At 50.0% G+C, this 24,925-nt stretch overlaps 1 protein-coding gene across 5 annotated transcripts; it reads right to left on the reverse strand.

Annotated features, from left to right (window-relative positions):
• Positions 1-333: 333 nt before the first annotated feature.
• On the reverse strand, positions 334-24,281 carry GDAP1L1 (ganglioside induced differentiation associated protein 1 like 1). Of its 5 annotated transcripts, XM_057702848.1 has the most exons (7): positions 24,040-24,219; positions 18,697-18,705; positions 16,916-17,108; positions 15,766-15,939; positions 10,149-10,246; positions 9,248-9,362; positions 334-704 (listed from the first exon to the last, which is right to left on the reverse strand). In XM_057702848.1, the coding sequence occupies exons 1-7, from the start codon at positions 24,217-24,219 to the stop codon at positions 361-363; spliced, it is 1,113 nt and encodes a 370-aa protein (XP_057558831.1). In that variant the 3' UTR covers positions 334-360. The 5 variants fall into 5 exon arrangements, with proteins under 5 accessions (XP_057558831.1, XP_057558829.1, XP_057558830.1 ...); XM_057702846.1 differs by lacking the exon at positions 18,697-18,705 and having other exon boundaries at positions 24,040-24,281; XM_057702847.1 differs by lacking the exon at positions 18,697-18,705 and having other exon boundaries at positions 334-705; positions 9,231-9,362.
• Positions 24,282-24,925: the final 644 nt, after the last annotated feature.

The following is a 24,925-nucleotide window of genomic DNA, read 5'->3' on the forward strand; positions in this document are numbered from 1 at the left end:
CAGAAGCTGGACCCTGGTGAATGAAATGGCCTGGGACTCACCTCAGAACCTAACCAGTCCCCACAGTTCCATCTTGAGACCTTGAATCGAAAAAAAAAGGCATTCGTGTTTTTTGTTTCTCTCTCTCTCTCCCACTCACTTACTCTTTTTCTCCTTTAGTAGAACCGTGGCCTCACTCACGGCCTTGGCAACATCTACTCCTAAACTATGGAATGTGTTCACACGGACGATAGCATGACTCTGAACAAGGGGTGGGAGGGGCCGTCCAAGTGTTCATGAGACGGGGCGTGACCGAGAGCTCGTTGGGATTCACACAGCACAGAGACACCGACAGTCAGACACCAAGCCCAGGGCCTGGCTTTAGATGTATTTTTTCTTGAGGTACCAGTAGGCAAAGTAGCCCATCCCGCCCAGCGAGCCCATGAGGAAGGATGCCCCAAAGAACGACGGGGGTTTCCGCTTGACCAGCCGGAAGGCATTGGGGATGACTGCCGACAGCAGAGTGGTGTGGATGTCACCCAGAACTTTCCGGAAGGCAAAGCGTTTCTGGACCCTCTCGAAGAAGGACTGCAGGTTGGGCCGGCTGCCGTCTTCCCAGTACTTCTTGGACAGTCCCAGGAATTTGAGGCGGTGCAGGGTGGCTCCCAGGAGGACATCTGCAAGGGTGAAGGCACAGCCGCAGAGCCACAGCTCACATTTCTGCCCTAGAGTGGAAGAGAGAGGAGATGGGGGCGGGGAGCGGTCAGCGTTTCTCCCCACCCCGAACACCCCTTCCTCTCTCAGGAATGTCTCTGACTTCTGTCTGCCTGCCATCGTGTTTCCCCAGGGTCACCCATTCCTGTACTTCTTTCATGATTTTTGCCATATACACATACTACCTCTGTTATTTTTTTCTTTAAATCGACGGACTTATTAAGTGCAAATATATTTAAACTCTGGATTCATATATCCCACTGCCCATTTTCTAGCTCTACTTGCGTGTCCACTATGCATTTCAAACTCAACATGTCCAAAATGGAATTCCTGACCGTCACCCCAAACCCACCACACATGCTCACATCAGTAACAGCACCTCCATCCTTCCAGCGACTCAGGCCAAAAGCCTCATGCCACGTTGAATTCTTCTTCCTTTCACACCCCACATACACTTTGTCAGCAGTTCCCATCAACTTTATTTTCAAAATGCATCCAAAGTTTGATGTTACCTCCACTGTTACCATCCTGGTCCTAACAACCATTATCTTTTGCCTTTTGACTCCCGAGAGTCTATTCTCTGCATAGCACAGAGGGGAATCCTGTTAAATCTTAAGTGAGATCATGTCCTTCTCTGTGATTCAAGCCCTCTAATGACCCTCTGTCATGGTCAGAATAAAAGCTGAAGCCCTTCCAATGGCCTGGAGGTCTATGTGATCTGGTTCCCAGGTACCTTTCAGACCTAGAAGTCTACTTTTCTTCCCCTTGACTTTTATTTTTTGGCCGTGCTGCATGTGTTGCAGAATCTCAGTTCCCAAACCAGGGATTGAACCCCGGGGCCACAGCAGTGAAAGCACCTAGTCCTAACTACTAGGCTGCCAGGGAATTTCTCCCCCTTGACTCACTCTTCTTCAACTACACTGGCCTCATTGCAGTCCCTCATTCCAGGCACATTCCCACCCCAGGGCCTTTGCACTTGCTGTTCCCTCTGCCTGGAACACTGTTCCCCCACAGAGCTTCAGGGCTTACTCCTCCACCTCCTTCAGGTCTTGGCTCAAAGCCATCTTCTCAGGGGGCTTCACTGATCACCCAGTTAAAATTGAAACCCCGATCCCAGCAGTCACTGTCCTCCTCCCCGGCTGTTTTCTTCATTCAACTTTTCCCCATTATTCCCCCAGATATTGTACTGCTCATTTTATTTATTGCCTGTCACCTTGTACTAGAAGAGAAGCTCCATGAGGGCAGGAATTTGGGTCTGTCTTGTTCACAGCTGTATCCCCTTCACCTAGAACAGTGTCTGGCTCACTAGATCTTTACTTAATGAATGATGAATGAAAAGATAAACTGTATCAATGAGTATCATTTGCCATAAACTATGTGCAACTATAAGAGTATGTTTAACAAAAACAAAACAAACGCTATTAAATTCCAGCTGGATACTACTGCCCGCCCCAAGAAGTTGTTGTATAACAAAGGGAGTCCAACTTGAGGATGGAAGATGCCTTAGAGGACTGGGGCAGGGAGGGTGGGGGGGACTCGAGGGGGGGGGAGTCAAGGAAGGGAGGGAATATGGGGATATGTGTATAAAAACAGATGATTGAACTTGGTGTACCCCCCAAAAAATAATAAAAAACAAAACAAAACAAAACTACTGCCTGCCCCAAATCCCTGAGCCCAAGACTTGTTTTATTTATTTGTTTGAAGAAAGGGGCAGATATTAACACATAACCCCTTTATATGAGTTAAATACTAGCATCATACGCATACTGTTCCTTTAATGCAATCAGATGACTCAAAAAGAGAATAATTCTCACTATGTGGTTTTATATTATTTATCACCACGGTCATGTGCCTGCGTATTTAGGAAACACTGTTTTGTGCACTATGTTCCCCCCAGATGTTTAGACTTGAAATTCTGGAGCTCCTTTGGTCTTCATCGCCGCTTTGCTCAAAAACCCAAAATTCTCCCCCACTGACTACACATTAATGTCCAGATTCCTTTGCCTGGCTTTTAAGCCCTTTCAGTTGTTAGAAGAGCGCCAACGTATTGGGTTGGCCAAAAAGTTCGTTTGGTTTTTTTCCCTACGGTCTTATGAAAAACGCAAACGAACATTTTGGCCAACCCAATACTTCCCTGATCTTGACTTCTCACAAAGTGCCCACCTGCCCACGGTTCCCCCCAAGCAAGCCACGCCCATTTCAATCTCTGGGCCTTTGCCCCTCCTGCACCCCATGCCTGGAATGCTCTCCCCTCCCTCTCCACTGCCGGTGAGGTCCACTTTCTTGGGAAGCTTGCTTCTGCCCTTTTGTAGAGGTGTTCCTTTCAGCTCAGAAATTCCGGGAGTCTAATGCCCTTCACTCTCAAAGCCTGAGCCTCCCCCTTTCACTCCGTGTTTTCATGTTCATTCATTCATTCACTCATTCATCCAACACATGTTTATCTGGTAGCATCTGCTGGGCATGAAGACATGACAAGACATGATGGCTTCCCTCAAGAGGCTCACGGTCTCGCGGGAGGAGGAACGAACGTGCAATGAAGGCTCTGATCAGAGCTCTGTTCTTGAACGTGAGAGCTTCCAGACGCCCGTGAGACTTCTGAGGGGAGATGGGTCTGTGGGGAGAGATACAGTTGCGCGGCATCATCAAGACCGTGAGTGGAGACAGAGCTGAGAACGGGACCATGGGCTGGGCTTTGAGGCGTCAAGATTTAGATGTTGGGCAACAGGAAGCAACTAGCGAAGGAGCGTGAGAAGGAGCAGCCTGTGAGGTGGGAGACGACCCAGGAGAGTGTGATGTCCCAGAAGCCAAGATAAGAAAATGCTCCGAGGAGGGAGGGCTCGGCCGGCTGCAGACACTGCGGGGAAGCCACAGAAGAGGAGGCTGAGAATTGCATTTGGCGACTGGTGACCTTGACAAGAACAGTGGGAGTAGGTGCTGACGATGAAAGCCTGGTTGCAAGGAGTCCAAAGAGAAAGGGAGGAGAGGAATCAGAGACGGTAGGCAAAGGTCACCCTTTCAAGCTTTGCTGTCATGGGAAGGATACGCCGATAATGTGAGACGGGTCAAGAGAGTTTTTTGGAGGTTGGGAAGAAAAAAACAGCACGTTGATGGGAGAGATCGAGCCGAGAGGAGAAGTGATGCTACAGGAGGGAGTGGAGAGAATTACTGATGTGGCGTCTTTGAGTGGATGAGCGTGGGTGGCATCCAGTACACAAGGGAAGGGACTGGGCTTAGCTACTTCAAGAACAGTTTGTCCTTGGTAACAATAGGGGGTATGGGGCACCATCTTTCAGCAAATCTAAGTTGCATCAAATGTAAGACATCTACCCGAGAGAGTGCGTCACCATACATACGTATGTATCTCCACCGACACGCAGGCCCCTTTCAATGGGTACATTCTTATCTGGGTCTCTGTGTGGACCTATGCATCTGCATCCTGCACGGTGTGTATGTTTACCCATGTGAATGCCTGCTCAGATCCATGCAGCTGGTTGTGTATTAGCATGTAGACAGCTGCACACATGAACATGTGTCCATGCAGTGGGGGGATTACCACATGTGTAAGGGAAGTGTATGCCCACACGCATTTGGTGTTTGCCTGCAAACAGATGTTCATGAGTGTGTAAGCGTGCCTCACTATTTCAGAATGTCCATCCCTGTGTTTATGTTTGTAGGCAAATACTGCTAGCCGTGACTCCACACGTCCGTGGACATGGGTAGCTAGCTATCTGCCATGTCACTAGAAGGCCTGACCCATTCAGTTTCCTCCCCACTCCGCAGTTGTGGGTTCCCTTTGCCATTTCGCAGCCCTGGATGAACCCCATCTCGTGCCTTCTCTGAGTCTATCAGCTGAGTACACTGGAGACAGTCACCCTTACTAGTTACACTTTAAATCCTGACCACAAAGCCCAGGAGGGCTGGCAGCCCTGGCCAGGTCCCGTAGCAGCTCTGGAAGGAGGCTTGCTTCCCCGCGCTCTGCCCTCCCCCCCAACCAGGAAACAATACACATCTTTCATCTTCTCTCCTCACACCTGTTGGTTCTCTCCGCTGATGACATCACCTCATGCTTCATTCAGAAAACAGGGGCCTTCAGACACGAAAGCCCCCACCATGAAACCCACTCCAGGCCCCTGCATTTGCCACCTGCTGACACAAGGGAGAGTGTGAATCGCCTACACTCAAGGCCAGGCCCTCCGCTATCCTCTGCACCCACCCAGTGCTGCATTTCCTCCCTTTTCCTTTCTAGATCCACTCTCCTCCCCTCCCCATGCTGCTCTGCGCCCCCCAGAAGGCTGACTTGATGGACACCGATACACTGATGGGTCTCCGTGCCCTCTGCCTCCAGGGGGTTTGGCCAGTGGGGAGCAGAGGCAGGAGATAGGATGGTGGGTGAGGGTGAGATCAGAGTCTTATTTCCCTGTTGTTTTCTCTGCAGGTTACCACAGGCTGGCTGTGTTTGTTTTGACACTGTTCTCCCTCCTTAAAATACAATCCTTTCTGGGTTCTTATGACTCAAGAGTCCTCACACCTCACTGGCCACTGTGTCTCATCAGCTTTGCCAACTCCTCTGCCTTTACCCCTCTCTCAATGCAGGGGAACCTCAGGGCAGCTGATATGGTATTTGTCTTTCTCCATGGAATCTAAAAAATAATACAAACGCACATATATGCAAAACAGAAACAGTCACAGATATAGAAAATAAACCAGTGAATATTACTTAGGTATTAAAAAGAATGAGCCCGTGCTCCACAACTACTGAGCCTGCGTGCAATGGAACTATAGAGAAGTCCGCGTGCTGCAGCAAAGAGCCCGGGCACCACAACGAAAAGATCCTGCACACTGCACTGAAGATCTGGTGTGCCACAACAAAGGCCCAATGCAGCCAAATAAATAAGTAGAAAGTTATTTTAAAAAATAAAATAAAATAAAGAGAATGAAATAATGCCATTTGCAGCAACATGGATGGACCTGGAGATTATCATACTAAGTGAAGTAAGTCAGAGAAAGACAAATCTCATGTGATGCGGAATGTAAAAAGAAAAAAAGATACAAATGAACTTATTTACAAAACAGAAGCAGACTCACAGAGGTAGAGAACGAATTTATGGTTACCGGGGGGTGGGGGGGGGGTAGGGGGTGGGATGGAGTGAGAGTTTGGGATTGACATGTACACATTGCTGTATTTAAAATAAAATGCCTTTCCGTAAACAAACACAGAGAGAGAGAAAATAAACTAGTGGTTATCAAAGGGGAGAAGGAAGGGGGAGGGGCAAATTAGGAGAATAGGGTTAAGAGGTACAGACGTACTGTGTGCAACATAACAAACAGCCAGGCTATACTGTACGGTGCAGGCAAGTACGGCCATTGTCTTGTAATGACTTGATGGAGTATAATCTGTAGATACTGAATTACTGAATTACTGTGCTGTATACCTGAAACTCGTATAGCACTGTAAGGAATTCCCTGGCAGCCCAGTGGCTAGGACTCCGTGCTTTCACTGCCAAGGGCGTGAGTTGAATCCCTGGTCAGGGAATTAAGATCCCGCAAGCTTTGTAGTGCAGCCATAAATAAATAAATAAATAAATTAATTAATTAATATAACGTTGTAAATCAACGATACTTCAATTAAAAAAAAAAACAAACATGCCCACAGATTACTTGATACTTTTCTCTTTGGTGGAGCCCAGTTTTTCTCCCGTTAAATATGAGCTGTATTTAATGACTTGCTTCAAATGAATAGAATATGGCAGAAGTGACAGAATGACTTCCAAGGTTAGGTCATAAAAGATAATGTGGCCTCCGCTGCTTCTGTCTCTCTGCGATCACTTGCTCAGGGGAAAGCCAGCTGCCACGTTGTGAAGAAACTCAAGCAGCCTAATGAGATGCCCATGTAGTGAGGAGCCGAGGTCTCCTGCCCACAGCCAGTGGGGCCCCGAGACCTCTAGTCAAGACCCGTGTGCATGAGCCATTGTGGACGCTGCAGCTCAGTGCGTTGCAGCCCCAGCCAACAGCTTGACTGCAGCCTGCATCACGCAACCCTGAATCAGAGCCACTGAGCCAAGCTGCTCCAGAATTCCTGATTCACAGGAAACATGTGACATGACAAATGTTTAAGCTGCCGAGTTTGGGAGCAGTTTGTGACAAGCAATAAATAGCTAATGAGCAGATCTTGATTCCTCTTTCTCTCTCTCTCCACTGCCCTCTAGGTGACATTATCCAATTCTATGGCTTTAATCACCACATATATGGGAATTCCCCAGTGGTCCGGTGGTTAGGACTCCACACTTTCACTGCTGAGAGCATGGGTTCGATCCCTGGTCAGGGAACTAAGATCCTGGAAGCTGCGTGGTGCAGGCAAAATAAATAAATAAATAAAAACAAAAACAGAACATATATGCTGAAGACTCACAACTCTCCATCTCCAAATGGAGATGGAGACCTCTCCTTTGAAAGTCAGACTAGAATACCTAATGGCTTATGTGACATCCCCTCTTGGGTGTTGCAAAAGCATCTCAAACTCACTGTGTCCCATACAGAACTTGTGGGTCCCCCTTGCCCATATCAGGAAATGGTACCACTCAGCAGCTCAGACCGAAACCTCAGGAGTCATCTTTGATTCCTTCCCTCTTACTCCCCTTCCCCCAACATCCTCAACCTTTCAGCAAGTTCCCACCGATTTTATCTTCAAAATACCTCTCAAGTCTTTCATGCCTCCTTATCTCCACTGCCACCGCCTCAGTTCAAGCCACCACCATCTTATCTGGGCTTCTGTCTCCCTTGAAGTCCATTATTACAGCAACCAGAGTAAAAAGTACGAGTAAAATCAGAATACGTCACCCCTGAGTAGACTGCCAAAATGGCCGCAAATTGCTCCCATTCCTGCACTCAGGCTCCATTGCAAAGGCTTTACTGCTCCTGCCATCGAGGGGCCGAGTCCAACCCTCCACCCTTTTAATCCTGGCTCTGCCATGCCACTTGCTTTAGCCAATGGAGCTTTCGTAAATGTGACACAAGTAGAGGCTTGAAACGTGTTTACACATTGGGTCTCTGCTCTCTTGCTGCTCTCGGTATCCCCGTGACCACCATTACATGGCTTAGTCTCGCTTAGCTTGCTAAATGATGGGCAACGTGTGGTCCAGCCACATCCATTGGCCCCTGAACACTCTTCTGTAGTGGCCCCTCTCAAGCACTCTCTCTGATAGAAATGAGAAAGTTCCTTCTTGAGGTATGTATTCTTTTTACTCATTTAGCCATCCTAAGAGTTTTTCTAGAAAGTATTTATGGCAGCTGGCTTTAGCATGCACAATGATGTCCCTGTTTAGGACCTTAGGTATCTGTGTGTGCCTTGTGCTTGAGGCCTCAGTTGTGAAATGCTGGAATGACATTGGACCCATCGAGAGGGAACCTGTTCTCACCCCAACTATGCCATTTAAGAGCTGTGTGACCTTAAGCAAGTCACTTTATCGTTCTGAGCTTCAGTTTTATCATCTGGAGAATGCACATGCCTTTAGCTGTCATATATAATAACCTACTATGTTCCAGGCGCTGTGCTGAGTGCTTTTCATTTTTTAAAAGAGTTCAACAAGATGGAGTTAAGGTTTTAAATTCTACTATTAACCATCCTGTTTCACGGATGTTGAAACTGAGGCTCCAATAAGGAAAGGAACTTGTCCAAGTCACACATTACAAGCAGCAGAGCTAGAACCCTAACTCAAATGTCTCACTCTAAACCCGTCTTTTGGAACACTATGCCCCACAACCTTCCCACATACACAGATATCTGTGTGTGTGTCTCAAGCCGTGGGGTAGCAGTACATGTTGCATGGGTTCCACAAATTTGCATTGTTGAGGAGACCAGACCAACAGGCCACTTAAAATAGAGCAAGTGGGAAGGTCCAGAATGAAATTTGAAGAAGGGTGGTGGCAAAGATGGTGTATAGATGAAAAAAGGAGCAGAGTGGTATGGAGAGGGTACTCCAGGCTGGAAGAGCTGCAGGAGTGCAGGTGTGGAGGTGGAAATGAAGCTGGCGTGCTCAGGGGCCAGAGAAGAGAGGCGCTTGAGAACAGAAAGAGTCAAGGTCAGAGAGTCTGGGTGAGCCTAGATGTCTGGCTATAGCATGAAGGAGCCATAATACATCCTTCGGTGGGGGAAAGGTGAGACGGTGTAGTGGACAGGGGTCACCACCACCACTGCCACCATCATCTTCATTAACCTTTATTAAATACCTCCTGTGTGCTAAGCGCTGACCTAAGCATTCTACCTGTATTATTTCATGCAATGTCTCAACATCTCTCTGAGGTAGGTCTTATTGTTATCCCCATTTTATAGATGGGGAACTGAGGTCCAGGGAGGTGAAGTACCTGGCCCAGGGTCATTCAACTAGCAAGTGGCCAAGCTAGGACTTAAACCTAGGTCTTCTCCGACTCCGTGGCCCATGATCCTTACTACCTGGAAGGTCCTCTGAGATCTCTGGGGACAAAGATGCTGGGACCGTCATGGACAGGGTGGGCTGGATGGGCTCCAGCACCCACCTATCCCAGAACTGGCACCCACCCTCATTCTCAAGTTTCCTCTTCTCCAGCTCAGCCTCGATCTGGTCCAGCACCATGGCCAACTCCCCGAGGATCTTCTTCAGGTAGCTCACGTCATCGTGCTCCAGGATCTTGGCCTGGGGGCAGGACAGGTAGGAGCTAGAGGAGCGGAGTTGGCCTCAATAAAGCAAGGATGACCAGGAATGGAAGAATCTTGGCCCAAACCCTCTTCTGCAAATGCAGTCTCCAAATATCCCCTTAAGTGTATCCCCTGTACACTTAAGGGGATACAAAGTATCCTCATCTGGTGCTCACAGCAGCCCTGTGAGCTTGGCTGTCCTGGCCAGATCCCTTTCATTGGGCTGGTACACTCACACACCAGCTGCTGTGAGAGTTGGCTGATAGTGGCTCACAGCTGCCTCTTCTTCAGGGAATTGTTCTCAGCCAATGAGGAGTTTCCTGGAAATACTTAGGAAATACTTGGGCCAATGACTGGCTGATATAGGAGTATAAAAGTCTGTCCTTTGGCTCAAGGAGGATAGACTTTGTGGCACCATTTATGCTCCAGAGCTCCCTGTGGGATCAGGTAAACTTGGCCCCTTCTTCGTACCTATCTCATCCTTACTGGGTTCTCCTTAGAGCATTCCCTCAATACCTCACTTGCCCAAGAGCCTCTGTCCAATGCTCTGCTCTTAGGGACACAACCTAAGACATGAGGAAAGTGAGGCTCCAGGGGGTCAGTGACTTGCTTAAGGTCAAAGAGCCAGTAAATGACAGAGGAGACAGGATTGGAAAAGCAAGCCAGTGGTTTTCCCATTTCATGTCATCAGCTGATTCTCTACTCAGAACCAGCTTCTCCCAGTTCTTCTTTTGCACGGAAAAGATGGAGGGAAAGGGGAACAAGCAGGCCTGGGGGCACTCACCATGAGCTTCTTCTGTTTAGAAAGGTAAGGCTCCGAGAGCTGGGGCTCCTCTTCATGGTCTAATTTCATGAGGTCCGTGGTGGCGTTGGCTAAATGTCCTGGGGAGAGAATAGCAAAGGTCCCGTTCTTCGGATACCTGGTGCTTTTCCTTTCCCTTCTCCCACACAACTTGGAATAGGTCCCATTCAAACACTAGTCCAGGAAGTAACAATATCAACAGGCATAACTAGTTGACACTATGTTACTACAGGCTGGGACATAGGGACGAATGAGATGCCATCCTGCCCTAGACCCATAAGAGAGAGACCTATGATACAGCATGATCAATCTCTAACAAAGAGCGAACAGAATGCTGTGGGACCCAGAGGGCCACCTGCCTGGGGCACAAAGTGTCAAGAAACCTTACCAAGGAGGAGGTCCTAGGGTGTGAGTAGGAGTTTGCCAGAAATGAGTATCACCCTAAATCTGGACAAGCTCACGCTTCAGTGAATGTCTCCCCCATCCCTTTCTGCAGTGAACAAATGGATTCAGAGAGGCTAAAGAACGTTCCACACTAGTAAATAACAAGCTCATTTTGTACCTGGACCTGTCCAATTCTCAGTCTAGTGCTCACTCACTGTAACCCACAGGGAAAAACTTGTTTAAAAAAAAACAAACTAGGGGACTTGCCTGGTGGTGTAAAGATTAAGAATCCACCTGCCAATGCAGGGGACACGGGTTTAAGTCCTGGTCCGGGAAGATCCCACATGCCGTGGAGCAACTAAGCCCGTGCGCCACAACAGCTGAGCTTGCGCTCTGGGGCCTGTGAGCCACAACTACTGAGCTCACATGCCACAACTAGTGAAGCACGCATGCCTAGAGCCCGTGCTCTGCAACAAGAGAAGCCACCGCAATAAGCCTGCGCACCACAATGAAGAGTAGCCCCCACTCGCCACAACTAGAGAAAACCCGCATAGCAACAAAGACCCAACATAACCAATAATAAACAAATAAATAAATTTATATAAAAAAAAACTATAAGAGAGTTTGGTGTCTTGAAATTTCCACTTCTGGTGAGGCAAATTCCCTGAAGATTCAGACATATTGACCATCTTTACTGCAAAAATTGGCCTTTTAAAGATGCCAAAAGGGCCAGGGTGAAAGAATACAGGTCAATGATGGAACTCAAGGCAGCACCTTGAGAATTGTTCTTAACGGAAGACGAAGTGTCCTATCATCTAACTTTGAAGGTCTGACTGTAAGCTGTGGGTTTTACAAGAGAAGGTGGAAATACTAAGTGGGATAAGATCCTGAGATATGTTCTATGATTGGAGCAGGATTTCTCCAGAATTCTTAGCCAGTAAGTCCGGGACACGGTGGGTCAGTGTGTGGTGGTGCCCAGACCTGGCCTGCCCTCTCCCCTGGGCCCCAACTCCACTTGGACATCTCTTGGGTTCCTCCAACTCATCCTGGCCCAACCAACCTCAGCATCTTCTCTGCTCCTCCTGCTCCTTGTCTGCATTCTATCCAAATGGCAGCACCCTTGCCCCACACTAAGCTAAGCCAGATGCCTGGGGGTTGTCCTCAACTCTGCCTTCTCCATGCTCCCCAAACCAAATCTGTCCCAGGTCCTGTTGATTTTCCTATTTAATCCTTCTCATGCTTAAATTCTCCCTTTCATTCTTCTGACTCTCCTTTAGTTCAGACCCCCCACGCCCCCCACTAATCTCTTGCCTGGATGATGTGACCCAACCCCGGTCACCTGCACTCTCTCTCCTCCAAGCCCTTCTCCCTACTTCTGCCAAAAAGATCTTCCTTAAACACACACTTGACCATGCCACTCCCAGCTGAAAACCCACCTCTTGTTCCTCACTACTCTCAGATAATGTTCAAGTTCTTCAATGTGCCTTAAAAGACCCAGCAAGATCACCTCCTCTCTCCTTACCAACCCCATCTTCCACTGAGTTTCCCCACTGTCCTTGTCCCCAGATGTAACATTTCAGCCACTCACTCCAAATGCTTGACACTCCCTGAATGTGCCAGATCATTCCAGACTTCTAGACTCACACTGCTTCTTCTTTCTGGAATAGCCTTTTCCAATATTCCTGAAAATCCCCTTTCAGATACAGCTCAAGATGACCTCCTCTATGAAGCCCTTCCTGATCCTCTAGAATGTCTGACCACTCAATGCCTTTGTCCTCCAGAGTACAATGCACAGACTTCCACCAGAAAATGCACACACACACACACTAATCAGAACTGCTGTTGCACAAATCCATTCACATTGTAGTCTATGTGAAAAGTAACCCTGGACTTGTGCAGTGCACAACCTGTACTGCTGTACATGGAGATTTTGATGCTAATTTACTTATCTCTTGATGTATATGTCTCCACTAGAATTTGAGTTTAGTCTAGAGAGCAGTGGCTATATCAGATTCATCTCTGTTCCCTTAAAACCCAGTACAAGCCTGGCACAGGATAGGAGCTTAGTGAGTGTTGAATGACTAAATTAATGAATGAATGAATGGAATGAGTGAATAAATGAGTGACTGCAATTGTTCAGCTTCTGCCCTCTGAGGTTTCACTATCCACCACCCCATCTCCTTGCCTGATACCAGTAAGCACATTCCCAGACTTTCAGCTTTGGGGCTATATTGTCTCATTGATGTCTTATGAGTTTGAAGGTCAAGTACAGCATCTTCCCTCTTGCCAGTCACCCAGGGCTGTCCACGTGGTTCTCTTTAGATCCCAGGAGGGCAGACCAGGCCAAGGAAAGACCTCGGACTAATTGGGATGGGGGAGTCACTACAAGATGACTTCTGCATCCTGTGAGGTTCCCCACCCCCACCCCCACAAGCTGGGCTGGAGACCTGAGATCCTCTCTGTCCCCCAACTGCCTTCTAGGCACCTTCAAATGGCTCAGGACAGGATGGGGACGCATCTCCAGCTTCCAGAAGCACTTAGGGACTCCCTCCACCTAGTCCAGGCCACCATCATTGCTCACCTAGGTGAGAGCCAGGACCCCCTAACTGCCCTACCCACACTTCTCTTTGTAAAATGCAGATCTGATCATGCCACTTTCCATCACTGTTTCTCCAATGCTCTTCGGATAAAATTTCAATTCTGGCAACCCTACTCCCCAAACGCACTCCACAACCGCACGTGCCCCCATTGGGCTACACTTCAACCACATTAAGGTCCTTCAGTTCCCAAAATACACCATGCCCTCCCCCCCACCCCCAAACCTGAAAGGATTCTCCCTCTCCTTCCCTTTCCAACTCCTGGTCATCCTTGGATGTTGCTACATTCCAGAAGTCTTTCATGACCCCAGAGGCTGGGAGGGGCATCTTCTCTGGCTTCATTGCCTCTGTGTTCCCCTTATCATAACAATGACTAGTACTAGGTTAGAAAAATTGTAATCGATTAGATTGTGGTTTTCTTTTTTTTGGCTGCACTTCAAAGCATGTAGGCTCTAAGTTCCCCAACCAGGGACTGAACCAGTGCCCCTTGCAGCGGGAGCACAGAGTCTTAACCACTGGACCACCAGGGAATTCCCCAAATCAATTAGTTTTGGACAGATTATACATGCATACTTGTTTAAAAATTCAAACAATATTAAAGACAGTGCAGCAAAAAGTAAAGCTCTCTCCTGTCAATCTGCAGTCCCTTAGTTCTGCTTCCCAATCTTCTCATGCATCCTTCCTGAAATACTCCTTGTGTTTGCAAGTACCTGTGTATCCATATGACCCCCTTTTACATACATTAATGATAGCACACTAGATGCATTTTTTTGCCTTTCACTTTCTTCCTACTTACTAATGTACCTTAGAGAGCATTCCATATGCCCATTATATTTTTAACAGCTGCATAGTATTCCATTGTGTGTAAGTACTAGATTTTGTCTACCCAGTTCCCAAATCATGGACAGCTGGGTTGTTTCCAGCCTCCTGCTATTACCTCTAAAGGTGTGATGCACATACTTCTTTGGCGCACACATCCAAGTGTCATTGCAGGACAATCTCTAAAGTGTGGGCCTTCTTATATTTGATATAGAGTGCCAGACTGCCCTCCTGAGAGGTTTTTCAAATTTACTTAATCCTGTACTGTAATTACGTGGTCATTTGTCTTTCTGCTCCCATGAAACTGTGACCCTGGGAGGGTAGAAGCTGTGACAGTCCCCTTTTGTCCCCAGCCCCCTGCCCAGGGCCTGGATTATAGCAGACTTCATAAATGTCATTGACTCAATGTGGACAGGACAAGAGATATATCCTGAGTCTTGTTCAAGGGCACTCTCAAAGGGACGAAATTGAGTTCCACAATATGCCCCACCTTCGAACATGAGCCTCGTTTCTTTGCGAGGGTGGAAGTGGCCATTTACCAAGCACCTATTATCTACTTAGAATCGTCATGTTTCATCTGTGTATAGGACCCCATGGTGTCTGCATAGAGCACCTGGACCAAAGTCTGTAAACAGTTGTTGATGGGTAATCTGATTTAATCCAACCCTTATTTACTGAGTACAGGAAAATGAAAGGATAAAGTAGGCTGTGGGCACACTCAGGCTGGCAGTTAAGACAGTATATGGGGATGCTTGAATTGGAAATCAGAGACCCCACAGCACTGTAAAGCAACCATACTCCAATAAAAATTAATTAAAAAGGAAGGGAGGGAGGGAGAGAGAGAGGGAGAGAGGGAGAGAGAGAAAGAAAGAAAGAAAGAAAGAAAGAAAGAAAGAAAGAAAGAAAGAAAGAAAGAAAGAAAGAAAGAAAGAAAAGAGAAAGAAAGAAAGAAAGAAAGAAAGAAAGAAAGAAAGAAAGAAAGAAAGAAAGAAAGAAAGAAAGAAAGAAAGAAAGAAAGAGAAGGAAGGAAGGAAGGAAGGAAGGAAGGAAGGAAGGAAGAAAGAAAGAAAGAAAGAAAGAAAGAAAGAAAGAAAGAAAGAAAGAAAGAAAGAAAGAAAGAAAGAAAGAAAGAAAAAGGGAAAGAAAGAAAGGACGGAAGGAAGGAAGGAAGGAAGGGAGGAAGAAAGAAAGAAAGAGAAAGAAAAGAAAGAAAGAAAGAAAGCAAAGGAAAGAAAGACAGACAAAGGGGGCCTTGTAATATCTGGGTAGTCTGCCTTGGTGACACCAGCCCTGATGTCACTCAGCGCCCTGGGCTGCCAACCCCAGGTGTCTGGATCTTGGACCTCTGTGGGGAGGTACCCCATCTCCCATGGACAGACAAGCCTCTGGGGGGACAGATAGCCCTGTAGCCTCTGTATGGGGTGGCAGGACAAAAGGAGGGGGCAGGAGAGGGGAAGGAGAGAGAGAGACTGCCAGAGAAGCAGACATATTCAGTTCGAAACAGGGTGAGTGAGATGGAAAACCAAAGAGAGAGAGAAAGAGAGACCCAGAGTGAGAGACAGAGAGCTGAACAGAGACAGAGACAGAGACAGACACAGGGATGGAGAGAGAGGCAGAGGTAGAGAGATATCTACAGGAAAGAGAAGAGGAGGAAGAGGCGAAAGAAAGGGAAGAAAGTAAGAGACACAGGAACGGGAGGAAGAGGAGGAGGAGGGATGATTCCGTTTGAAGAGAGGAGGTGGGTGAAGACTGCGTTACCCCAAGGGTCCCACGGCCCCAACCCCGACTCCGGCACTCACTGCGGATCTCGGCCGTGGCGTACTTGGGAATCATGGAGTCGGTGGTGAGCTCGGGGTGCAGGATGCAGCCGTGCGTGTAGGCGTCCATGGGCAGCGCGTCCAGCAGCTCGCGGTACTGCAGCACGCGGGCGTGCTGCAGGCTGCCCGCCTCGGGCATCAGCGCCACCACGTGCTCTGCGGGGCACGGGCAGGGGCTGGGCAGGGGGCGGAGGGCTGTGTCTCGGACCTCCAGCCCCCTGATTCCAAGCGGCCAGCCTCTGGTACCCCGTGCCCCAACCACAGCATCCTGGAACAGCTAAATGTCCAGAGGTTTGGGGGGCACCTCCTTTCCCTGCCTCTTGAGATAAAGTCCCCACCAAGCTGACAGCAGACCTTAATGGTCCTGCCGGCCTACCTCTCCTCACTGGAGCCCTGCTGAACTCCTCACCTACCTGGGCCAGACTTGCAGAGAAGCTGGAAACCTGGATGTTTGAAACTGAACTCGCCTTGGTTTTTCAATGTTGGCAACTAAGTCATATTCTTTTAAAACAGTGCATGTCGGGGCCCTGACCTCTCAGCTGCATTTGCAGCCTCTGCCACGGGCACTGAGCTCCTGAACTTGAGCGAGGCCAGAAGGAGGGAGGGTGAGGGAGGACCTAGGGTTCCGTGGGGTTCTGGGGTGCTGGGCCCTGCTCATGTCTGGAAAGTTCTTGGGTATCTGGGCCCATGCCTGTGGGGTCCGGGAGAGTCCGTAGCCCTAACTATTGCTTACAGGGCTTCGGGGAGCTGGGTCCTGCCCGAGCCCTGGCATCCCTGGGAGATCTGGGTCCTGTCTGTGGGGATTCCCAGAAGGGAGTCTGGGTCCTGCTCATGCCTGAGGGGCTCCGGAGGGTCTGTGGCCGAGCCTGTGACTTCAGAGTTCCCGGGGGCAGGAGGCTATAAACCCCAGTGCTCCAAGTGGGGTGTCTGGGCCATGCCCTTTCCCTCAGTACCAGCGAGGGGGGCAGATCTGTGGGGTCCCGGGGGATCTGTGGCCATGCTCTGCGGTTCCTGGGGGGCATCTGAGCCCTGCCTGTAGCCGTGGTTTCCTGCGGGGGAGACTGGGCCCCGGGGCTTTCCCCAGGCTTCCCGAGGTTCCGGGGCGCCGCCTGGGCCTGCGTGGCCGCCGTACCTCCCGTGAAGGTGCGCTCCACGTAGTCGATGATCTGGTCATAGTCGCTGATGATGTTGTCGCGGTGGATGATGACGGGCACCTCCTCGCCCAGGTTGAGCCGCATGAACCAGGGCTCCTTGTGCTCGCTCTGCGGCAGGCTCACGTCCCGCTCCTCACATGCCAGGCCCTTCTCGGCGATCACCAGACGCACCTGCAGGCACCAGGGTCAGAGCGGGGAAGGCGGGCGGACACACGGGGACACTCTGCCCAGGTGGGGCGGCGGGGCGTGCGGGGAGGGAGGTCAGAGGTCACACACTGGAGGGGACACTGTTGCTTCCAGCCCATTCCTGGGCCCCTGGGGTGTGGGATGGGGGATACCTCCCCGGGGCCTGGGGCCTGGGGCCTGGTGGTGGGAGGAAGGCAGCTCTGCCCTGGGGACAAGGGGCAGCGCAGCCTGGTGGTTACGGGACTGGGTGTCACAGCTGGACGTACCTGGGGTAGGATGTCTGGCTCTACTGTGTGAGTTTGGGCAGATTCCTTACACTTTCTGGATTTCAGGAATTTTTTTATTTGCAGAATTGAAGTATCCATAGTGGTACCAACACAGTGTCTGGTACTTAGATGGTGCTTCACTCATAATTCCCATTATCAGGATTGGACTCTCAGCCTGGCCTTCACACGTGAATCTGGCCAGGAAATTTGCAGAAATTCTTATCATCATCATAATCAGTAGCAGAAATTCTCAAATTATTTGAGAAACAAAGTGAGGTGGAAAAGAATTTGCCAACATCATCCTAACCCTTTATGATCCCCAAACACCTTCCCATCTGGTTGTTGGATGCTCACCACAGCCTTCCAGAGGAGGGCAGAGCAGAGACGCTCTCCTGTTTTTCTTGATGAGAAAACGAAAGCCCAGAAAGGGCAACTAACTTTGCCAAAGCCACACAGACGATTTAGCAGTAGATCTAAAACTAGAAGCGGTGGTTCCTGACGCCCAGATCAGTGTTCTCTGCCCTGGGGGCTCCTTCCAGGGAAATCTGGGGCTGCCCCCTCCTAAGTCTTTCCCTAATGTCCAGGGGGTCCCAGACAAACACTTGAGCTGGTAGATGCTACAGGAGAGCCTTGAAGCCAGGCCTGCTCCTGACCCAGCCCAACAGTTCTGAGCTGGCAGGTGGTTAATGATCACCGAGTCCAACTGTCCCTGTCTGTGGACTGAGACTCAGAAAGAAGGCTAGACTTGTCTCAGGTCCCGCAGCAAAAGGATGGCAAGCTCCACTCCTACATGCCCCTCCCTACTTCTAGCTCCAGCCCAGGAGAAAGAGAGGATATCCCTGACAGAGGCAAAGGTCTATTCTCATCAAGCATCATTGACCCCCCCTACATATCTAGGTGGTAGCGCCTGAGCCTGGGCATCTCCAGCCTCCCTCCCAGATGCCAGGAGTTAATCTCCCAGGAAGAGGCAACATAGTGTTATGGTCAAAACTTTGGGCTGAGTGCTAAACTGTGCCAGTTCAAATCCCAGTTCTAGCATTTGACTGCTGGATGACTTGGCGTTACAAGTAGCTTTACATCTGTGTGCCTCAGTTTCCTCACCTGTTCAACGGGAGTCCCACTAGCAATTCTCTCAGAGGGCTGCTGTGAGGATTAGATAAAGCAGTCCCTATGGAACAGTGCCTGGCATATGGTAGGCATAATATGTGTCTTGGCTGTTTGCATTAGACTAAGTTTTGGAGACAGACAGACCTGGACTTGAAGCCTGGCTTTGCTGCTTATTTGCTGTGTGACTTTGGGCAAGTCACTTGACCTCTCTGATCCCTAGTTTCTGTGAAATGAGGACTGTAATCCACTCCTTTAAGGCTGGCAAAAGGTTGAGATGGAATGACATGGATAAATCCCAGCATGGAAGGTTAATACATGGGTTCCAACATCACTGTTATCTCTCTCTCTCTCTCTCTCTCTCTCTCACACACACACACACACACACACACACACACACACACACACAAACACACACACAGGCTGCCCTGCACTTCCTGTTGATGTCTTAGAGTACTTCATGCCCTACCCTCACAGCTAACATGAACAACCTCTTCTGTTTGGTGGACTGCGGGGAGGGAGATCAGCCCCTGGACCCCAACCCTCACCCAGATTCATTTTGTCCAATAGCTGAAAGCAGGTCCTGCGGGTGGAGCTGGGAGGTAGGGACTAAAGTCTCAGCCTGGCGCTGCCATGGCAATGCTGTGTGACCTTAGAGCTATCACTGCCCCTTTCTGAACCCCCTTTTTTAATTATTAATAAAATGAGGGGCTGGACTCCGTGCTCGCAGAGTGCCCTGTAGCCGTGCTGCCAGCTGACACTACTTTCAGATCCTGCGGGAGACAGAGCTGGCTCCGCCCTCCTGAGCAGGGGGTGGGCACTTCTGGTTCTAACAGAGGGGGAGGGGCTATGGTAGACACTGAGCAGGAGGTTGGGGGGTGGCAGTGCAGCATCTGCTAGGTCTGGGTATGTGAGTGTGTGTGCATGTGTCTGAGCGTGAGTGACAGCTGTGTAAGTGAGCAAGTGTGCGTATGTGTGTGTGAGTGTGGGTGTGTATGGATGAGTGTACACATAAGTGTGAGTATTCAAGTATTGTGTGAGCACACGCTTGTAAGTGTGGATATGAGTGTGAATGTGTGTGCCCGTGTGTGTCTGTGTAAGTGTGAGTGGGCAAGACGAGAGCATGTGTATGTGTATCTCTGAGCTCATGGGTGGTGCCCGTGCCCTGAAGGAGCCCCAGAGCAGTCGAGGCTGGAGTTCTGCTGGAGCCGAACCACCCCATTCCCTTCCTGCCCGCCCTGGCATCCTCCTGGCAGGTTCCACCCGGCCACCCAGCCTCTGGGTCAAGCTGGGATCCCTGAATGGATGGAAACAGAAACTAAATCAGGCCTTTGCCCTTGGCAGGTCCAGATGTTTGGCCTTCCATCCTGGCAGGGCATCTGATCCCCAGGACCATTCCCTGGGCACTGCCCTTGAACTCCAGTGAGGGTGCCTGGTAGGGCTCCTGCCTGGGGAGGGGACTATCTTTAGAGGAACAACAGTCCTGCGTGGAGCTGCTTCAGGGTCACGCCGGCAAGCAGCCAGGAGACTTTCTCCTTTAGCTGAGCTGCAGGCCAGAGCCATGTGCCATCCTGCGGGGGAGGGGGTGTGGGAGGCAGCCAGGCCCAGGGGAAGGGCATGCAGCCACCAAGGCCATCTGCCATCTCTGCCTCCTGAAGGCTGCACCAGACTTAGTTGGTCACCACTCATTGTGACCAGACATCAGCCATCTCTGAGCAAACTGTCTCTGCTGTGGGTGCCTGAAATTCACCCCCTGGTGCTTCATCGTCATGGTTAGGCACTGCCCCCCCTCACCCAGGCCCTTGTCTATGATAAAACTGTGATGGGCTGGGTTGGTGTCTCTGCCCAGCTACTTAGTTGCTGTTTGACTTTGTAAAAGACACTTAGAGTCTCTGAGCCATAGTTTTTGTATCTCAAATACTTTTTAAAAAATTAATAAGCTTTATTTCTTAGAGCAGTTTTAGGCCTACAGAATCAAATGCTTTTTTATGTAACATCTTATGGCTTACAAATGCACCATTTTTCAACACTTATTTATTGAGTGCCTACTCTGTGCCAGGTCTTGTTCTAAGTGCTTGAGACCCAGCAGTGAACAAATCAAAAATCCCTGCCCTAGGGGAGCTGACATTCTAGTGGAGGCAAACAGATGCTAAGCAGTTAAAATGAGATGGTGTGTCAAAAAATAGTGAATTCATTGGAAAAAAGAAAAAATAGAGTGAAGTAAGGGAAATTGGGGGTGCCAGGGCTTCAGGGAGACAAGTGGCAATTGTAAATAGGGTGATCCAGGGGGCAGGCCTCTCTGAGAAGGTGACATTTGAGCAAAGAACAAAGTGAGGGAGTAGTCCACACAGGGATCTGAAGAGAGTTCCAGGCAGCAGGAACAGCCAGTGCAAAGACCCTGAGGTGGGAGCATGTCTGACATATTTGAGAAATGGTGAGGTGGCCAGTGTGGCTGGAACAGGATGGATGGGGCTGATGAAAGGAGAGGAGGTCAGAAAGGGTCATGCACAGGGGCTTTTAATCGAGACTCCTAGACCCAGGGGTCTATGAATAAATTCAAGGAGTCCTCGAACTAGGATGGGAAAATTACAGGTTTATTTTCAGTCATCTCAAGCTGACACTTAGCATTCTCTTCAATTATGCGTGTAGGCGACAAAGCATGGTAGTGTTAGCAGTGCCTGTAATATTGTCACCACTAGGAATCGGATATTTTCATCACCGCACAGTCGCTGCAGTTACACCCGTCATGACTTCAACATTACAGTAGTTATCAGTTCTGCCACTAGATCATGTGATACAGTAGGTTAATACAGAAACACATATTATTATGTAACAAATTTGTTTTGAAAATATGTCAATAGCTGTACTTCAGTATGATTGGTTTTCCTTCTAACCTAATAATGCTATGTATTTGATGTTATTCAATTAAAAGCATGATTCTGAGAAAAGCCCATAGGCTTCTCCCGATAGATGAGGGGTCCATGACCCAGGCAAGATTAGATCCTGCAGTAGGGCCTGAGGCCATTGTGAGGACTCTGGCTATTTCCTGGAGGGACCTGGGAGCCACTGCAGGCTTCTGAGCAGAGGACTGATGTGATGTGCAGTTCTCTCCTGTGGACTTCCTGGGAGTGGGGGTGGGGGTGGTGAACAGTCAAGGGCAGCATGGACAGGGCTGGGGCGCCAGTGCCCAAGAGCTTGAAAAGTAAGGCCAGGGTGGCAGGTAGAGGTCATTTACTTCTCCTCTTCTGTGTCTGGGAGGCCATCTGTATGCAGGCAAGGCCCTTTGGGACTGATGGAAAAGAAGGAAACGCACTGCTAAGCCCCTACTATGTGCCAGACACTTAACACATACCCACGTCCTTTCAGTCCACCAGGCTCGGATGTAAACGTCCCCTTTCCCAGATGAGGTTGCTGAGGCACAGAGGTGAAAGGACTTGTCCAAGGTCACACAGCCAGTATGCACTCAAGATGAGACTGGAACCCGGGACCATCTGACGGCAGAGCCCATATGCTGTCTGCCAGGCTACACTGTCTCTAGAACCCACCATGGGCCCCTGGGCAAGGGGAAGGCCTTGGCAGGAGAGGCAAGAGAATGCTAGGCTGCCTTGGTCAGAGGCTTGGTCACAAATGGGATTGCAGTGGGTGGTCCCATCCCTGACTAAGGGGCCACCTTAACCCTGAGCTCATGTTGAATAAGGGATATTCAGGAGTCTCCCCCGGGAAATGGTGATGGGAGGGATTACTCCCCTACCCCCTGTCCAGTCCTGGTCACTGGGGCCTGGCTTCTGAGGTTCTGAGTAGGAGGAGATCCTGGCAACTGGAGGTCAGTCTGATTCACTCCCAAACCCCAGCAACTTATATAGAGCCTGGCATGCAGTAGGTGTTCAGCACGTGTGTACAGAATTTATGGATGAGTCCCAGCATGACCTTGCTTAACTCCAGCCCCTCCTTTACCTAGCACTTTAGTAACATCATAACACCCATTATTAACAGACACGGTGCCAGGCACTGCTATCAGCACTTTTGATGCACCATCTCATTTCACCATCACAATTGCCCTCTGAAGAAGGTACTGCCATTAGCTCCATTTTACAGATTATAAAACTGAGGCTTTGGGGAGGCAAAGTGACCTGCCAAAAACTCCACATTGAATTGTTGGGGAAGATGGCTCTCCCGCTGGGGACTGTCTGGCCTCAGAGTCTATACTTTAAACTAGGAAGTACTCAAAGGCAGAATCAGTGGGCCAGCTTCATCACTATCACCTGGTAACCTGTTAGAATGCAGCATCTTTGGCCCTACTCCAGATCTACTGGATCAAAATCTCTGGGGTAGGACCCAGCATTCTGTGCTTGAACCAGTAATGTATGCTCAAGTTTGACTAGTGCCAGTGTAGAACACTAAGCTATACCACCTCTTCAACAACTCTCTCAGCAACCCTGAGAAGGGGTTACAATGAAAAGAAATAGATATTATTATTATTATTATTATTATTATCCCATTTTCCAGATGATGAAACTGAGCCTAGACCAAGAATCAAACCAAAGAGCCTGCTTCCAAGGCCATTTCTCATTAAGAAATCTGTTTCTCCATCTGGAAAATAAGTGAATGGAACAAAAGGATCTTCCAGAGAAAAGAGAAGTCAAATGGTCAGGCTATGGGTGACCCTTAGGCTCCAGCAGGACCAGCTGCTGGGACCTGGCCATGGTGCTGAATCCGTGCCCCTCAGAGAGGACAGCCCAGGGTGGGAGATTGCGCTCCTAGAAGCGCCCTGGTCTTACAGGCACAGTGCTCGGACCTCACCCCCAGGAAGCGGGAACCCCAATAACTCAACACCAAGCTGGATTCCCAACAGCCCTCCAGCTCCCCTGAGTCTGAGAAGGGACTGTGGGGCCGTCTGTGCCTTTAAGAGCAAAAAACACAGACCTTATGGGCTGAGCTGAGCTGGTTTGAGGAGATGGGTTAACTCCTTCCTTCTCGATCAAGATTGCAGGGGGGGGGGGTGGGTGGGGGGTAGGGCTAGGGTCAGATCCTTCAAGCCCCAATCCTAAGAAGGCTCCCAGCCCGGGGCAGAGGGGCAGGGGAGCTTTGACCCACAGGCCTGTGGAATCTGGGACAACAGCATGGAGAGCGGGCCTGTGATGGGACTAGTGGGGCTGGAGGCTGGACCCCAGGAAGCGCTCTGCCCCCTCCCCACAGCAGCCGCCCCTCCAAGAGGCCACCTTCCCAGCAGTGCCTCTTCCCCTTGCCTTTGTCTCTCTTCTCCAACAGACCGGGTCTTTCTGGGAGGGAAAGAGGCAGAATGGAATTACGGCCGGTACTCCTGGGGCCCAGGACAGCGCCAGTCACCTCCTGGGAGAGTAGCCCAGCATCGCCTGTCCTCCGGGCCCGGAAACCCCGGATTCTCTCCTGCAGTCTCTCACCAGGTCTTCGGACCCCTTAAGCCCTACTGGGCCGCCTCCCCTAGCCACCTAGCCTCCTAACCAACTAGCCACCTAGCCTCCTAGCCACCGGGCGCATCCGGTTCCCCTGCTCCCTCCCGGCTCTACCTTCTGAGAGCTGAAGGACTGGGTCCAGTGGTACAGAACCAGGCTCTCCTTGGGCCAATGGGCGTGGCTGGCCGCTTCGGGTGCGTCGAGGGCCTCCACCGGCTTGGCCGCATCGCTCTCCAGCGCTGAGATGGGCCACCAGCTGCAGTTGGTGGGGGTCAGGTTGTTGGGGGTCGCCATGACAGCCCGAAATCCGAGGGAGGAAAGAAGGAGGCTCCAGCGGCGGCGGCTCTCTCTCGCCCAGCATCACATGGCCTCGCCGAGCCTGCCCCTCTCCTTGGCTCCCCCCCTCCCTTCCCCGTGAATGTCATTCCTCACTGGGCGAGCGGGGGAGGGGCGAGGGGATCCCGGGAGCTCCTTTCCTCCTCCTCCCCTTGGCCCGCCCCTGGCCCGTGCCAGAAAAGCCACCAGTCCTCAGTCAAGCTGCGTGGAAGGGCACGAGGAGCCATAGGGAAGTGGGCCATGCCCCCAAGTAGCTCGAATCTGGCCAGCCACCTGCCGAAGATTGCACCATTATAAACGCATTCTGCCTCTCAGTCTTCTAAAAGGCAAATAGGACAACGCGTGTTAGAAGTCCTTTCCATTTATAAGTTAGTCTCCGGAAATAGCTCTTGCTCTCTCTTTGAAGCTGTTAGTTTCTAACTTTTCTCCAGAAGGACCTTTAAGGGCAGAAGGGAACACATGATTTATTGAACAATTGCTTACTTGGCATTTCCTGTGTGTCCAGGCACATCAATTCATTTAAAACCCTCACAATAATCCTATTAGCCTCATTTTACTGAGGAGGAAACTGAGGCACGGAGAGGCTAAGTGACCTTGCCCAATGTCACGTAGCTAGTAAGTGGTGGAGCTGAGATTCAAACCGAGGCTGAGCAGCTCCAGAGTC

This window comes from Hippopotamus amphibius, chromosome 12 (genome assembly GCF_030028045.1).
Source record: "Hippopotamus amphibius kiboko isolate mHipAmp2 chromosome 12, mHipAmp2.hap2, whole genome shotgun sequence".
NCBI classification, from domain to species: Eukaryota; Metazoa; Chordata; class Mammalia; order Artiodactyla; family Hippopotamidae; genus Hippopotamus; species Hippopotamus amphibius.